The 17,967-nt window shown below is 39.5% G+C and overlaps 1 protein-coding gene across 5 annotated transcripts in view; it reads left to right on the top strand.

Moving 5' to 3' along the window:
• The window catches only part of Frmpd4 (FERM and PDZ domain containing 4), a 990,592-nt gene that overhangs the window by 923,187 nt on the left and 49,438 nt on the right, over positions 1–17,967 (top strand). For all 5 annotated transcript variants that reach the window (XM_017803120.1, XM_029555999.1, XM_017803119.2 and 2 more), the window contains exon 5: positions 10,772–10,817. In XM_017803120.1, coding sequence (XP_017658609.1) covers positions 10,772–10,817 — 46 coding nt within the window. The remainder of the gene's footprint in view (positions 1–10,771; positions 10,818–17,967) is intronic.

Below are 17,967 nucleotides of genomic sequence, written 5' to 3'. Positions count from 1 at the left end.
TATGTCAGAGTTTCATTTCACCTATTTTCTTCCACAGCATCCCTGAAACATAGCAAAATGACAAATAATCCCATTCCCCCCTCTCTGCTAGTACCAATGTAAAGGCAGACTTCAGCATCAACAGGCAGAAAATGAATGTTTTGTCTAGTCCAGGACAGAAAACAGCCACAACAGACTGACCTTTTCTCGATGAATGCTCATTTTCTAGGCTTCTCCACTCTCTCCAACTAATGGATTCAGTACTTTTTGGGAATTGATTCAAAGGATAATTACAATCTCTATTCAGTGTGTTGCCGAGGTCAGCCACATACAACATTAGACCCTATTGAAAGCATAGAAGTCCTACGGTGACTTTTCTGAAACTGGAGCATGACCTTATTTCCTCCAGTTTTGTCAGTTACTGACTAGAATGACACTATGTTATGGTTAGTTATCTGGTCAGAAGAATCTTGGTGTTTATTTCATATCTCTGGGTTCAAATAGAGAAAAATAAAATAAAAGGCTAGCAAGAGGCCCTGTCACAAAATGCCTCAGGATTGAGGAAAGTCCCTTCTGAGCCAAATCATTGGAAAAATGCTGTAAGTCAATTCTTATTTCCATCAACAGTGGCTGCCCACCAGCTGAGAGGTCAAGGGCTGGCATGCACTAGCTTGCAAAAACTATTTTTCTAATCTCTTTTAAGAACTCTAAAGTATTAGAAAAAAGAGAATGTTATATGCACATACTTATCTTAGGAGAGAAATTTGAAATACTCTTTTACTGTAGCTTAACACGTTCCTTTCCAAATTATAACACTACACAAAAATCTCTTGAGTTGCATAAAAATGTCATTTTACACTTTATAAAATTTTTTCAATCTGAATCCCTAAAATATCCCTTTATTTGTCTTTTAAAACTTCACCTTTTAACCTTCACAGATTATTGCTACTTTCAAAGTGTAAAGTCCTATAGTTTATTTCATAGACCTTAAGCTTTTAAAGAAAGACTTGAGTTTTCATTAAATAATGTCTTCCTCCATATTCTTCTTGTTTGAGTTTTATTTTCATTCATTTTCACAATCTCTGAGGAAATCTTGCTGCTTTCCACAACAGTTAAATCCCTTTCACTCTCTGAGTTGGATCAAGGGATCTAATTAATTGGTGTAGAATGGAAAAATTGATCATGTTCACGTTATTATATAATGAAGAATTAACATAGTCTAACTATGAAATAAGAAAGGCAGTTAAAGAAAGGTGCCAAATTATGTTGCTCCATGGGATTGAGAACACAAGCTTAGCTTGGGCTAGGGATATAGTTCAGTGTTAGAGACTTGCCTAGCATACTCTAGCTGCTGGTTTTAATGCCCAGTGTTGATGAGTGTTGGAAATAGATTTAATGCAAAACTTAGTTTGCTTGTATCGACATAATCATATCCAAAGCAGCTATGCAAGGGATATAGTGTCAAAGCATGGCCTGTATCCACCCGTGCTTCGTATCACAAATAGGTTTTAAAGGACCCTCCATCAAGAAAGGATGAGACAAGTCCTCTGTCAAAGCTATAAAAACAGAGAAATTGAGGGCAAATTTGTCAACAACTGTCTAGGTAGACTACACTATATTTTCCCCTGTAGGTCAATACTGATTTAGGAATGCAAATGACGTTTATAACAAACTCAGACATTTAAAAATTATTTGTACTAAAACTTGAAATTACTCCTCAAAAGTAGAAAATTTACTTGGAATTTATCATGAAATACTTCCACAAATGTTCTTCTGCCTAGGTTTCTAAAAGTTTCTAGCTATTTTAGGCTTTCTTAAAAAGAGGTTATCTGCTTGCTTGAATGTGGCATCTTCCATTCCTGATTCTATTTTTCTGTTGAAGCAATTTTAAAATAACTTATATTTATTTTTCTTTCCTCCTAGTATCTTGGGATTGGGAATTCTAAGGTATCCAAAGCATTATGAAATTATTTCTCTTCTTTGGCAAGATATAATTAAATAATTGATAGATGAGAGAAAACATAAGAAAAGCATATCCCTAATGGTAAATATCATATTAGAATACTTTGCTTCAATTCAGATTACTTCATCCTTTACATCATAAAATAACATCAATCTAGGTTATGTCTTAGGCAATTTAGAGAGCATTACAATAGGCAAAGAATTTTAAAGATAATGGCATTTTTAAAAATTTCCTATTGTAAAACTAACAATGTGTGCTGACCAATGTTTCTTGAAGTTGTTAGCAGGAAAAAATTCTGTAAGTTGAAGTCATAGGTAGAAAACACTTTTGATATATTTGCAAATTACTTGATGCGATGTTTAGTTTTAATTGGTAGCATGCCAACACCCAGAACTCCCTAGGAGAAGGAACTCTGGGCCTGCCTGTTGGAGGATGGGTGTATCTTGAGTGCATTAAGTGAAGAGGAAAGACATGCCCACTGTAGGTGGTGTCATTCCCTGATTAGGATCCTAGACTGGAGAAACTGGAGAAAGGGAGCAGTGCTGGAATTCATTTCTCTGTGCTACTTTCTGATTGTGAATACAATGTGACCAATGTTGAGGCTCCTGCTGTCTTGACTTCCCTGCCATGATGGACAGGGACTATGCCTTTGAATTCTGAGTCAGAATAAACCCTTTCTTCCTTAGGTTGCTTTTTTCAGAGTATTTTATCACAGCAGCAGGAAAAGAAACCATGATGCTTGGTTTCAAGTCTTTTTTAGCATTGCAGAAAGAATATTAAGACAGGCTGATATCCCTTCCTCTTTCTATTTGTAGCTTTATGGAATTCTCATCTTTTTAGCATGACTGGGACCTGTGACTTGTTTCTAACCAATAGAATAAGGCAAAAGTGATGTCACTTCCATAATTGTGTCACATAAGACTATAACTATCATCCTGTCAACTGACCCTCTTTTTCTGCTTTTCATGAAGCAAGTGGCCCTATCAGATGGACTGACATAGCAGCAAAGAAAGTGGTCCTAAGCCAACTACCCAAAAGGAATTGAGATCATCATTCCAGTAGCCTAAAGTATAATTTAATCCTACCAAAAGTCATGAAAGGAGTTTAGATGGGGATACTTCCCAATCAAGCCCTCTCATAAAACCTTCCACCAGGCCAACTTTTGAACTGCAGCCTCATTGGGAAAATTTAGACAGGATAATTAAGCTAAGCTGCACTCCTGCGTGTAACGGGTATATCATGTCCAGAAGCTAGACTTTCATAGCAGTCCTTCCCATCCTCCAGCTCTTAACATTCTTTCCACCTCCTCTTCTATGATGTTCCCTACGCCTTGTGGAAGGTGATTTGACATAGATGTTCCATCAACTGAGCACTGACTATAGCTTATTTTCAGAATTTGAACAGTTATGAGTATCTACATTAACGACTACCCACTGTAATAAGAAGCTTCTCTGACTGAGGTTGAGAGAAGAACAAATCTATGGATATGATCATTAATATTAAGAAGGGGGTTTGACAACATGACCATTTAGCAAAAAAATATCAATAGACTCTTCTCTAGTGCCTATGGCTTCCCTACCCATGTTATTTTTAGCATTTCTACATGTTTACAGCAACAGGCACTAATTCTTTCCTACACAGCGGGCCTCAAATCTAATAAACGTGGTTGATTGCCCCCATGAAAGATCCTGCTACTCTTGTACCAGTGGGTACAGTTTGCCTGGCACGTCAGAGTTGTATCATGCAGGGTCTAGCACTAGGTAACACCATTGATAGATTTTCCCCAAGCAACTTATGTAGCACTTTCCAGCATGATGGCAGCTAGTAAGCAAGGACAGAGTTTCCTGGCCAATTCAAGATTGATTTCTCTATGTCCTGCAACAGAAGGATGTGGTATCTTTAAAAACAGGGTCTTACCATCTAATTTTCTTGGGAAATCTAGAGAAATAGCAACAGCCTGTATTTTTTCTATGCCTCTGGGGCCTCCCTGACTAGTAACTGATAGGTACGTAACCTGTGCCTGGCATGGCACTGGCATTTTCATTTAATAACATGTCTTCTGGAAACAGCATTGTTCACCCATGTGTTATAACTCAGGTTGAACTCCTTTTTTAAATTATAATTTAGCCAGGAGTGTTAGTGCACTCCTTTAATCCCAGCACTCGAGAGGCAGAGGCAGGCAGATCTCTGTGAGTTCAAGGCTAGAGTGGTCTACATGGTGAGTTACAGGTCACCTGGGGCTACAGGGACACCCTGTCTCAAAAAGATGAAAAAAAAATACATAAGTAAAATCGTAATTTAGTTATATTATGAACTAGTGGGGTTTCATAAAAATTTTCTAAATTCTTAGTTTTGATTAACCCATCACTACTCTACAGTTCATCACCCCTCTTCCCTCACCAATGCTGAAACCTTTATCCCTCAGTATTTCCACACCTTGTTCATTCATGTCACATGTGTTCTACTCTCCTCTAATATTATGTTTTCTTGGAATGTAAGACTATAAGTTCCCACGTAGCTTCTTTATACACATTTCATTGTGGTTAATCCTTCCTCTGCCCCTCGCTTCTCCTTCTCCAAGAATGTAGGAAAACGTTTTATGAAACCCCACTAGTTCAAGCTTCTGAGGAATTCTCCTGTATCTACCTACCATGTCTCCACAGGAGTGCTGGGATTATGGATGCATGCCACCGCATCTAGCATTTTTATATGGGTTCCAGGGATTCAACTCAGGTCTTTAGACTTGTGCAGCAAGTACTTTTATCCACAAACCATATTCCCAGCCTCCTCTGCTCTGATCTTTAGTCCTTATTCTTATGTTCATCCTTTCTTTAGTCCTTATCAGACATAAACCAACTTTAGGCATGAGTTGTTTGAAGTCACACAAAATTCTCAATTCAATGTTGAAAAATTAAAGAGCATTTTGGAACACGTGGTAATCAAGTCTCAGAGGGTTCAATCATAAGGCAACCATGATTTTACAGCATGGTCCATTCATAATGGCTCCCTGAGACAAGTTCTAGCTCCCCAGAATTCCTAAGGAGGTCCCAAGAATGCATTAAATAGGTTCAGTCACTTGTAGACTTGCAATCACAGTAATTCATAATCTGTAATTAGAGCAGTCAATTGCCATATGGTAGTTAAACTCCCAAATCCACAAAAATTCTCCTTTTTTCCTGTCTCAGAACTGAGAAACCTGCAGTGGTTCAGAGCATCATCAGTGTTTCCTGTTTTTCAGCATTCTATTCTGGCTTTAGATATATTGGAATTGTAATGAGCCCAGCCAGATTGGTGAGATAAAGGGAGGTAGCAAAGTTCTCACTTTCTTGGTGCAAGTATAACCTAGCACTGACTTCTTCTATGCACTGATGGGAATGATCATTGACTCTCTCGTGAGTACTTTTGTGAACCCCTGGAAGAGTTCTGTTGATTAGCTCCAAATACAGCCTCCTTGAGTCAGGTTATGGAGTAGCTCTGCCATTGTACCTCAACTTCTGTATCTTTCTGCCAAGGCCTATCCACCTTTGGAAGCAGCTCAGCTTATCAGAAAGCCTTCATGAAATGGTCCCAAGCCACCATTTCTGCTGTGCTTTCCATTCCTTGACCTAGAAATCGCAACTTTGGAAGCTACCTCTATGCAAGGCAAACACTTCATAGATGTAGCCTCTGCTCTTTGAGCACTGCTTCAGCCAGCCTCTCCCCATTTCCTATTTGGGTGTTTCAGTTAAGTCAGGAGACAGACAACAAGGGGAGTTAGGAGTTAATATTCCAACTCTGGTTTTCAGCATCTCCTGTTAATGTCTCACTGCACCCTTCTTTAGCTTGTGGAGACGGCTGCCGTCTATTGGCATGGAGCCCTACAGAAGCTGTCTAAATTCATTTTGGCATCCTATAACATACAAACACATATGGTTTTGATCGGTTTTTTTTTTTTTCTTACTAGGATCAGGTTAGGAATCCTAAGGGATGCAAAGCACTGTGGAATTAATTCTTCTTGTCTGGCAGGTGATGATTAAGTACTTACAGATGAAAGAAAACAGAAGTAAAAGCTCTTCCCCTGAATAATGATAGATATCACACTGAGAAATTTAACATCAATTATTTTTATTATTATTACTGAAATTATATAAACATTTATTGGCTGAAAATATCTTTGATCTCACAGATATTTTATACTATTCACCTCTTCATTGTTCATATTGACACTCAGATGTTTTACAGTTCCTCTGTAAAGTTCTTTTTTTTTTAATTTCTAATGGAACAGTGAACAAGCAGCCCTCAGGAATAGGAGAGTTAGGATTGTTCAGGCACTCAGGCCATCTGCATCCTGTAGGTAGTCTACCTACCTACCAGTTCTTTTTGGTCTCTGTGTCTCCTTTTCCTGATGCAGGAGAGAAGGACTCTAATTGACTCATTCCAACATTCACATGCAGTCCCAGAAGATGAGTTCACAAGGCCCATTGCCTACCACTGAGAACTCTGGCAAAATAAGCCAGGTTGAGAAGATGAGGTCCCTAATCTGGCTTCCATACTCACTAACTCCTTAGTGTATGGGACATATTGCATCTTTATATAACCGTATTTATTTTACAGTAGAGTATAATTTTAAAAACAAGGTATGATGGCATGCTTTATTGTTGTTTTATTTATATTAGAATTAAATTATTTCAGAATATATTTGTGCATGAGCTCTGGTGGGGGGCTATAGGGGGAGCAGATGGGGAGGGGGTATAAAAATGATTCAGATGTTTTGTATGAAATGCACAAAAATTCAATAACAAATACAACATTAAAAAGAATCTGTGTATGTCCAATTTTTATGCATTTTTTATTCTTTGATAATTTCATTTGTACATATAATGTGTTTTGATCAAATCCTTCCCCCACTCCATCCACTTCAATTCTTCATTTATCTCCACCCCGCAGTCTTTCCCCTCCCAACTTCATGTGCTCTATTTGTTATTTTTATTAAATTTTTTGTGTATTTCATACATAACATCTCCAACAATCATAATGATCTTTATACCCCCGTCCCCACTGGCACCCTCCCTTACCCTCCCCCGACACTGGAGCCCATATAATCTGTCATCCCTGTTAAGGCCCACTGTGTTGTCAGTGTCCCCAGTTGTTCCCCAGTGCAAGTCCATCCACTGAGGTCTAGTCAGCCTATCTAGAGTCCCTTGTTTTAGGAAGATCAGCTCTTCTTCACCTAGCAGCAATCAGTTGTCAATATTTCTTCAGATAAGATTGGGGTCTGCTGCTCTTTTTCCCATTTCTATGCTTGGTTTTTGTCTGCCTGGGTTTGCATGGGACTTGTGCTCTGTTTTTAAACCCACCAAATCCACTTAGTGCTGCCAGTATGCATGGGTATAGGGCCATCTACTGGATATTGGGTAGCCTCTTCAACAGCCACATCATTAATAACCGACTCTCCCTCCCCCAGCAGCCAGTAGTTGCCAGGAGCTCCTCAGGAAGGTGTGACAATTCATGAACCCCTCCCCAGTCCATGCTGGGATTTTTGTCTGCCTTGATCTTGTGTAGGCCCTGCACGTGCATTCACAGCCATTGTAAAGTTCATATGTGCAACAATCTTGTCTTGGCCAGCAAATACAGCTTCACTACAGATGTCTATCACCTCTGGCTCTTAAATCCTTCGTCTCCTTCTTCCACAATAAGCACTGAGCCTTGGGGTAATGGGTGTGATATAAATGTCCCATTTAGAGCTGAGCACTCCACGGTCTCTTGTTCTCTGTACATGGGCCTGTATTAATTGCCATCTACTACAGAAGGAAGATTCTCATACAAGGGTTGAGAGATGCAGTAATCGCTGTGGATTATTTCGGTGTGTGTGTGTGTGTGTGTGTGTGTGTGTGTGTGTGTGTGTGTTCTGTGGATACTCTTATGGAGGAAGGTGTGGATGCCCATTTAAATGTATGCATGTGGAGGCCAGAGGTCAACCTCAGGGGTTCCTTAGGATCATTGATTTTTAATGGAAGTTTGGTGAATTTCATACAATCTATTTTGATCATATTTAGATCTCCTATCCCATCTTCACACCCCCATACTATCCCCCACAACCAATTTCATATATATATGAAACTTTAATTCTTCATCCATCTCCTCCTCCATAAACAGACTTTTCCTTCACTACTCATGTGCTCTGTTTTTTCTAAAATTCTTTTTTGTGTATTTCATATAGAACATCTCAAACATTCTTAATTATCTTTATAACGCCCATCCCCACTGGCAACCTCCCATAGGCCCCACTGGCACCTTCCCATAACCCCCTGACTGGAGCCCATATACTCTGTCATCCCTGTTAATGCCCACTATGTTGTCAGTGTCCCCAGTTGTTCCCCAGTACAAGTCCATCCACTGAGGTCTAGTCAGCCTATCTGGCGCATATATATATATATTTCAAACTTGTATCCCCAAATGCCCTTCAGTGCGGGTCATACACTGGAGCCTGGTCAACCTACCAAAAGTCTCATCCTTAAGTGAAACTGACTCTCCCTCTCCCAGCAGCCGTCAACAGCCAGTGGTTCCTTAGAGGTCATTGCAGAATAGGAGACAAAAAGACTGTAAGGGCCAGAGGTGGTGGATGACCAAAGGGGCACAGAGTTTTCCAGATAGCTGTGCAGTTACTCATGTGAGCTCACAACAATGGTGACAGCATGCAAAAGCCCCATATAAGCTCAAGCCAGACAAAATCCCATCATGGGCTTAGAGAAGTGGGTAGGAATCTCCAGCCATACTTGAGGAGCCTTACTTTTTGAGGCAGAGTCTCTCACTGGCCTTGAACTCTTTGAGTAGGCTAGGTTGCCTGGCCAGCAAGTCCTAACAATCCACCAGTCTCCACCTCCCCATTTCAGGGATTACAAGTGTGTGCCACCAACCTGGCTTTTTTACATGGAGCTTGGTCTAGAACTCAGGTCCTCATGCTTATACGTTAAGCACTTTGCCAACCAAGCTGTCTTCACATACATTGCATTTCTTATCTGTTTGTTGTTTCTTATTTCCTGTGACCAAGGAGTGAATACTAGAGTGATTTCTTTCTCTTTGTGCTGCTTTCTGCGTATTTGTCCCCTATCTGCTATCCCTTAGAGATGGACACCCCGTGAGCTTCAACACATCACCCGCACACATTCTGCTGCAGAAAACAAAACATTGTTGTTCCCCATTTCCTTAAAGGAGAGTAGCAGAATTGACAGAATCCCTTTGTGAAATTAAGCTAGAATGTCACACCTTGGTCCTAGTTTTTCTGATATTGAACTTAACCTAATGATGCCTAATGGATCCTCCCCACACCCACCATCAGTACATAATCCTTTCTCATACCCACTGAAACCTCATTTCATTACATACTGTTGCACTGCCTACTTACAGTTATTAGGCACTCTGATAGCTGCAACAACTGAGCTCTTGTTGGAGCAGTATGCTGTTCACCTGTTTCAGAATTACCATTACCTCAATGTCCTTCTTCCTGGATATGTAGATCTAGCCTTCCTTTCCAGCTCCATTCATGTCTCTCCTCCCCAGTGTACTCCTTCTTAAGGGACTCACTCACCTGCTAGGAACCAATAGATCACCCAGGGTGAATGGGCTAAACCTCAGCCCCATTACTGAAAGAAATACTATTTGCAGTGCATTCTTTACGGGAACAGAATTCACGCTACTCTTTTGTCCAATACGTCACAGAAGTAGATAACTCATTACAACCTAAAGTAGAAAAAGTCAGTTCTTCTCCCACAAAATGGCAACTGATTTTTACTTATGAGTCAAAAGGAACAAAGAAAGAAGGAAGAAAATGTTATAAAGCATAATATGATTTTTCCTCAAGGGTTTGAGTCATTTGAGTTTGGGCTACTTGGAGGAAATTAAATAACTCATTGTATTCCATTGTTCCGCTCGAGCTGTGAAGTGCTCCCCGTTGTGAGCAGTATTTCCCAATTGTTGCCTTTCAGAAACACTTATCTGCTCTGGGTCCTGGGCATTGGACTCACTGAGCTGTGCAACATGGGAAGCAATATTGGCTGCATTTCTTTTTATAAATAAACAGCCTCGCCTGTTATTTCTCTTCCATGATGCTTTACCTGAGAAATAAACACATTTCATGAATTGGTAGAATATTTAGAAATCCCCTCCCCATAAACAAAGACAGACCTATTGGCAACTGATTGCTGCTGGGTGAGGGAGAGTAGATCCTCTTTAAGGGAATGACTCTAATCAAGCTGACTAGACTCCACTGGATGAACTTGCACCAAGAGACATCTGGGTACGAATGTTTGACCGGATAGGACTCAACATATATGACAGAATGCATGAAATTCAGTCAGTGGGTACAGTGGGTATGGAGTTGTGGATGGAGGAGGCAGTCTAAAGTTGTTAAAGATCTATTATATAAAATGCACAAAAACGCAATAAAAATATTTTTAAAAAGAAACATTTCAAGCAGCAAAGAAGGCAAAGGGAAATCACAGGAGTGAATCAATTTTAAGTACAGTAAAAGGTCTAGAGACTGGTTGAGTTGATTCTTCCCTCACCAAATTTGATTCTAAACCTCTGTTGCTCAGCCATAGGGCTCAAATGGCCCAGTAGAAACTGCCTGAGAATCTAGCAATTGGATAGTTGTTGCACTCAGGAAACAATTGATTTGGGTTTTCTCTGTGGTCTGAAGCCCTCTTCTGAGCTGTTTGATTTACTCTGCCCTGAAAGCCCAAAGAACATTTCGCCAACGCATCACACACATTGTCTCTCAAAAGAAAACTGTCACTGTTTGAGCCTGTGCTCTGTGCACTTCGTAAACATGTTTGTTTTCCTCTCTTACAGAAGCTGCAAAGAATCGATCCTGCTCACTGTCATTCAGCCCTATCCCGTAAGTGTTCTGTGAGTAAAAGTGCCACTCAATGTTCTTGGGCTTCTTGTTTCATCCACCCACTCCAGAGAAGCCACAAGAATGAATAACAGCAAAGAAAAATGACATGTGTTCACAATAGGAACTTACAAATCATCATTCCTATTTTGTTCTCTAGAGCAAAAATTGGAGAAAAACTAAAGTACTGTTCTCCCTAAATATCTTGAAAGACAATCAGCTATGCAGTCTTGTGAGAGTTTTACATCTGGAAATGATACCAACCCCAAGACTTTCTTGTTTGCAGGCTTCGGAATCACAAGTCCCATGGGAATATCTAATTACAGGAGGTTGATGTGAACATTTTATTCTTATCCCCATCGAATTAATTTGGTATAGAATTGGGTAATTCAGTCTACTTCAAAGGAGGGATGAAAGGGATGTGATCATTAGAATTTGATTTTACACACCTTGGTTAGGAGGCAGAAACTGATTAAAATCATACTGCCTTCAATTCTTAAGATTTTTTTTTTTTTGGTTGAGATAGGATGTCATATGTTCCATGGCCTAAACTTGCCATGTAGCCAAGGATGACCTCTAGTGCTGGAATTACAGACACGCATCATCACACCCAGTTTACGTAGTAGTGGGGATTGAGCCAGGCCCTGCTCATGCTAAGCAAGTACTCTAAAACTGACCTTCCAGTTCTTGTAATTAAAAAATAAAACTGTTTAATTATGGTACAATCTGCATGCTGTGCATTTCATCCATTTTATGGGTATAAGTCAAAGTATTTGTAAAACTTACTGAAGTAGGCAACCAGTTTCTGAATGTTCCCATCACTCAACCCCACCACAATCCCTTGTTCTCATAATTAATCCCTGTTCCCACCTTCTACTCCTTTCTACTTACATAGACTTACTGTTACTTGTAAATGTCATATGTTGTCAGTTCAACTGGAAAATACCAAGGAAAATTTCTTTACGTGTTTCTTGCTGCACCATTACTGTACATACCTTGTTGAACCTTTACATAGAAAGACAGAGAATCTAACCTGCTTAGCCTCTATATTTTCTTCAGAATAGAGATGTAGGACAATTATACATAAGATTACAGTTCATACTATTGACCAATATCCATCATTTGACTGAGCTCTTCCTTTCCCCCGGGTCCAGAATTTTTCTCAGTGCTGTAGGTCAGACATTTGGGGCAAGATAAAATGTATATCCAGAGTTCCAATGCAACAGAAATAACCAGCAAAGCAAATGATGCCCTTCACAATGTAACTATGTATATTACAAGCTCAGTAAAATATTGAATGTTTTTGCATGTACACACATACACACACACACACACGCAAACACTTGAATTTCATGCCTCCTAGATGTAAAAGAAACAAGATTTGAAATTTTATCCCCAGTCATACATACCCAGTCAACAGGTAACTCTCATAATTTCTCAAAACTTGTACTTCCTCATCTGTATGAAGATGGGGAGATTGCAGTATGTCCAAGGACTGTCTTGCTTTACCACCTCATGATTATGTGATTGCTGCCATATGCTTCAATATAAAGTACAGCTGAACTGTTTTAGAAGGTTTCAGTTTAATCAGATGGTTATTCTCATTTACTTCCAATCTAGCAACACTTCTTAATTTTTTGCTGCTGACAAATTCATTTTGGTAAAGGCACTATAAATGCCTGTAACAAGCAAGTGGAATTTCAAGTTTGCATTACTTTTACTGAAATTTCTCTCGTTACTTTGCAATCTCTTATAAACACACGGTCAGAAACTTTTTACTCCCAAATGGATTGTTTTTGCAATGTACTGTGTTATTTTATCCCATCTAGAATGGTCAGAGAAAAAGAGGTATTTGGCATTCAAATTTAAAGTGTGTCTTATGGCTTTGATTGCTGTTTTGTCTGGTTGAGTCTATATGTCTTGTTGTGTAAAGAAATGTTCCTCAGTGGTTGCTTGTGACAGTGAAAGACTATATTTGGCTACACTATTCAGGAATGTTGCATGCTCTTGTGGCCAATCGCCACTCTGCTGCCGACCTCTACCCCTGGCCAATCACTGCAGGTGATTTTTTTTGAAGTTCCCTGAGCTTCTGATCATGTACTTCACTCCTCCCACCTCCTCTGCCTAAACAAATTCCACTTTTCAAACCTCAGTCCATATTCTAAATGTTCCCTTCTTTGACTCTGCCTATATTTAAGCTGGAGAGTTTTCTGTTGTGCATTGTCCTGTGTATTATAGGATACTAGGAAACATCCCTCACGTCTGCTCACCAAATGTAAATTGCGTCTTTCTCCAACTTGTACCAAAAGAAAGAGTCTCTAGATATTGCCAAGTGTCCCTTTGGAGCAAAACTGCCCCCATTTGAGGGATACTGTCCTAACTTCAAGATGGCCCTCACTGTTCCAAAGTGGCTTTTTCCTCCTCTGAATTGTAGATAAGGATACTCTGAAAATACTGCAATAAATACATTGTATATATAGAGAAAAGCAGATGAGAGACTGTAATTTTTCACTTATATTTTTTATGTTGGGATTTTCCTGGCAACCAATTGCTTCTTTAAAACATATTAAATCTGGGTACAGTAGTTCATGCCTGTAATTTGAGCACTTAGGAATCTGAAGCAAGGGGATTGATCCAAGTCTGAAGATAGCTTGGTCTATATTCTTGAGTTCCAGGTCAGCCTAGGCTACATTAGTGAGTTCCTGACCAGCCTGGGCTATAAATTAAGATTCTGTCTCCAAACAAAACCAAAAAAATGGGTTTCATTTATTTCCTCAACATCCTTTCATCAACCAAGATTGACATAAAAATACAGATAACCCAGGCAAACAAGAAATCTGTAGATTCTGCTTCTGTAAAAGAAAAATCCATAACTGCTTCAATTACAGCATGTGGGTTTCTTTTGTAACATGCTGGCAAGTAGTTTTTACAATGCTTACATTGCTTCTCAATAGCGATGAGACAGCCAGTGTTTGCACCTTCCTGTCACAATTCATGTGTGCCACTACCCAGATGCAGAACCCATCTTCAAGAAGACTCAGCTCAAGGGGACCTTGGACAAGAATCTTCGTATCTCTGTAATCCTTCCTTTGATAGCATGCAATTCCAAGCACATTGATGCCTCATTTAAAAAATATTATGGGATGCCCCCTCACTCCACCATCTTTACATATTTCCCCTTAGGAATAAAAATGTACAAGTACAGAAAGAAATTAAGAATTAGAAATATATATACCAGCAAACTTATTCTTCAGAGTCAGTTAGTGGAAATCTTTTGGCCTATATCTCTTTCCATCCTTTTTTCTCTGTTTTGTTAGTAGTTACAATGATAAACAATTTCATTCTACTTCTTTCACTTACTATGCCATAAGCGTTTTACATCATCAAATATTTTTATTTATTTTATTTTTAATTATATGCGCGTACATGAGCTTGTGTGTGCGCATGCTCCTCTCTCTCTCTCTCTCTCTCTCTCTCTCTCTCTCTCTCTCTTTCTCTTTGTGTGTGTGTATACACATTAGCACTAGAATCCTTGGAGGAGAGAGATGTCAATCGCCTGGAGCTTGAATTACAGGTTATTGGTGGCTGCCTGATGTGAGTGCTGGGAATTGAATCCAAGGTCCACTGGAAGAGCAATACGTGCTCTTAACTACTGAGCCATTTCTATAACCCCATCAAAGATTTTTTATGAAAATATTTTGAGTCATTGTGCAATATTCCCTTGAACTAAGATGAATTTAAACCCCTTGTCATTGGACCCTTCATTCTATCATTAATGTTTCGATACTGTAAATAATTCTTGATAGAACATCTTTGTCCGTGAATTTCTGTCTTAATAACATTTCTCCAGAATAGAAGTTTAGAAGGGGAATTTCTGGATTACATAGATTTTTTTCTGTTCTGCCAAATCTTTATTCCATGTACTTTTATGGCACATTATTCATTACCTAACCCCTTCCTTATTTCTTTTGACTCTGCCTTCCACTGTTCCCAAGCTTAGAACTTTCAAATCTTACTAGCCATCTTATCTGGGACAGAGAGTATTCATCTGTACAACTTTTCTTCATACAAGCACAGGTCAACTGGTCTTGTGTTATGTCACTCTGTCGATCCTGGTGAGCTTAAACTAACATTCCCTTAGGTTTTTTTCGTAGCTAAAAACAGGAAGAAACTGCTCACCAGCCTTCTATTTTCTAACTACCTTTCAGTATGTTCCATACACCTAGGGGAGACTACACCTGTGTCTTGAAAATCCTGGTGTAACAGGCTCTTGATACAGCAATTGTTGTTAAGCCATATCTTCCTAACATGTGTCATGCTAAACATGCCAGCCTAACATTTAATATGGAGTGCCAAGTGTTGCTTACCTGGGAGATCTTTCTGTGACATAGTCATGGAACAGGCTAGAGGAACTGGAGTATTCTTTTTCTGCTGGAGGGCAGGGTTTCATGTTCTTTAAGGTAATGGTCAGTTGCAATTACACAAGAGAACATAAGAGAGGCACAGAAAAAAATCATTGTTAGAGTCACAGGTTTTAAAGAGCCTGTATTAGTTACTTTTCTGTTGCTGTGATAAGAACACTGACCAAAGTAACTTATAGAAGGAAGAGTTTATTTACTTTATGGTTCCAGAGGGATTAGAGTCCCTTGCGAGAGGTGTGGTGTCAGAAGGTGGCCAGAGCAGAAAGCAGAGCTCTCACAGCTTCAAGCAGGCAAAGGAAACAGTGAGTGACTGGAAATCTGGTAATGTTTAAGAACTCTCAAGGCCTGCCCCCAGTGACATGCATCCTCCAGCATGGCCACACCTCCTAAAGGTTCCATGACCCTTCCAAACAGTGCCACCAACTAGGGACCTGGTGTTCAAATACTTGGAGCCTATGGGGAACACTCTCTTTGAAACCACCACAGAGACCAAGTCACTGTATAACAAGAGGAGGGACACATTGCAGGGAGCACTGAGGGGATAGTCTCTACCAAGGAGGCAAGGAACAGAGAAATCACAAAGACATTTGCACAAGTACATTTATTGGGGGGTCAGATTTAAATACACATGAGAAGTTTCAAGGAGAGCTGGGTGTGATGGTACATACCTTTAATCCTAGTATTCTGGAGGCCAAGGCAAGAAGATTACAAGTTCAAGGCAAGTCTAGCTATATTTAGCAAGACCCTGTGAGAGAAGGAGGATGAAAAAGAGAAGGACAAAAAAGAGGAAGAAGGAAGAGGAGGACGGGGAAGAGGAGGGGGAGGGGGAGGGGGGAGGAGAAGAAGAAGGAGGAGGAGGAGAAGCAAAAGGAAAAAGAAAATTTGCAAGAGGATTATGTTAGTACTTCTAAATGTCAATAGATCAAGTCCGGGGTGGACAAGAAAGAGATGTTGGTATAGGACCCATCTCATCACACAAACACTCCTGGTTACCTAGGCTGAGTCTTCAGAGCCTCTTTGGTGGGATACTAATGCATCAGAAAAATAAATGCTTTAAAGGTTATAATATCAGCAGGAGATGGTAGGTAAATGTATTGACTTGTTCTTTCTTTTGAACACTCTAACTTCGGGGAGTGTGGTCTGCCTTGTTTACTAGAGAAAGCAATAAGGTCTAGTTGCCTATAGTGGTGCCTTACTTAACAATGGAAACTTCATTGACTTATCCCCTCTTCTTGTCACCTTTACCCCACTCCCCTACCTATGTCTTTGGAAATACCTCCCAGATTAGCTACCTGCTTATGAAACCTTGTCTTAGAGACTTCTTTGTGGAGACTACAAATAAAGCTACTTAGTAATAACTGTAGGCTAATTTAGAGCTACATTGTCTGTAAGGTCAAAGCTTCATACTATGGTTTTAGAAGTCAATCTTATTTACGTATTTTTTTCAAACACTGTTCTAATCATAATCACTTCTGAAAACATCAGAGGCATATTATACTCTGGTGTGGATGCCTTGACCATAGAAAATTTGGAAAGAGGTCCAGGGGTTGATTAGGGGTCTGCTAATCTTAAATTAATTAACAGCAGGAGAATTGGATTATTCTAAATGGTAATTGTTCATCATTTCCACCATAGGATATGAAATATTTATGACCAGTGCCTATAGGTTGCTTAGAATTAATTCATCAGGCTCAGGCTTTTTATTAGTGCAGAGTTTGTATGGTTTTTGAGTAGCAAAGTGAAATCGGAGTTAAAACCACAATCATGATTGGTTTGCACTACCCCATCCATGCTGTAGCCACCAGAGTAAGCTATTAGTTTGCCAATTCTCATTAGACAACTTAAGATTTGGAGACTTTATGTTTAATTGTCAAAAAGTAATTTTAAATGTATGTAAAGTATATGAAACAGCTACCAATTCAGAACAAGAAAAATGCACTTGCTGTGGGTGGATTCTTATGCCTTTATTCCAAGTCTGTTGATTTCAAATTTCTATTTTGATCATCTCAGATTCCCGACAGTAGGACATGGTTAAAGAAATACAATCATGAAGTTACCCAGTGTGTATGTACTAAAGTTACAAAGAGGAGAAAGAATTAACCAAGCACGTTGGCACACATCTCTAGTCCCAGCACTTGGGAGGCAGAGACAGTCAGATCACTGTGAGATCTAGGCCAGCCTGGTCTATGTAGTGAGTGTCATGCCAACTGGGATTACATGACACCCTTTTTCAAAAAGACCAAAAAAAAAGAGGAAAAAGAATTATCCCCAGAAGAACACATTCTGCTCTATGGGATCATGTACTTTATGAACTGTGTTACTCAGTTTTTGTCTAGCTGTGACCAAAATTTGTAATAGAACAATTTAAAGGATTAAATGTTTGCTTTAGTTCATGGTTTCAATGGTTTCAGAGACCTCAGCTCCATTATTTTTCTGGGCCCATGGTCAGAAAGAGCATGGGAGTATGTGAAAGGGGAAGAAACTGTTGAACTCAAGGCAGACAGGAGGGACTTGAACCAGGTAACTCCTTCAAAGGCAAATCCCTATTAGTTACTTTTTCTCTTGCTGTTATAAAATACCCGAGAAAAGTAATTTAAGACAAGGTTTATTTTGGCTCACAATTTTAGAGTACATCCATCATGGTAGTAAAGGCATGGTGACAGAAGCTTGAGGCCATTGGTCACATGGTGTCCACAGTTAGCAAGCAGAGAGTAATGAATACTCAGCTCACT

This window comes from Nannospalax galili, unplaced genomic scaffold (assembly GCF_000622305.1).
Source record: "Nannospalax galili isolate Female #2095 unplaced genomic scaffold, S.galili_v1.0 scaffold606, whole genome shotgun sequence".
Taxonomy (NCBI): domain Eukaryota; kingdom Metazoa; phylum Chordata; class Mammalia; order Rodentia; family Spalacidae; genus Nannospalax; species Nannospalax galili.
The sequence above is the reverse complement of the archived record's forward strand: the minus strand, read 5'-3'. Positions and strand labels throughout refer to the sequence as shown.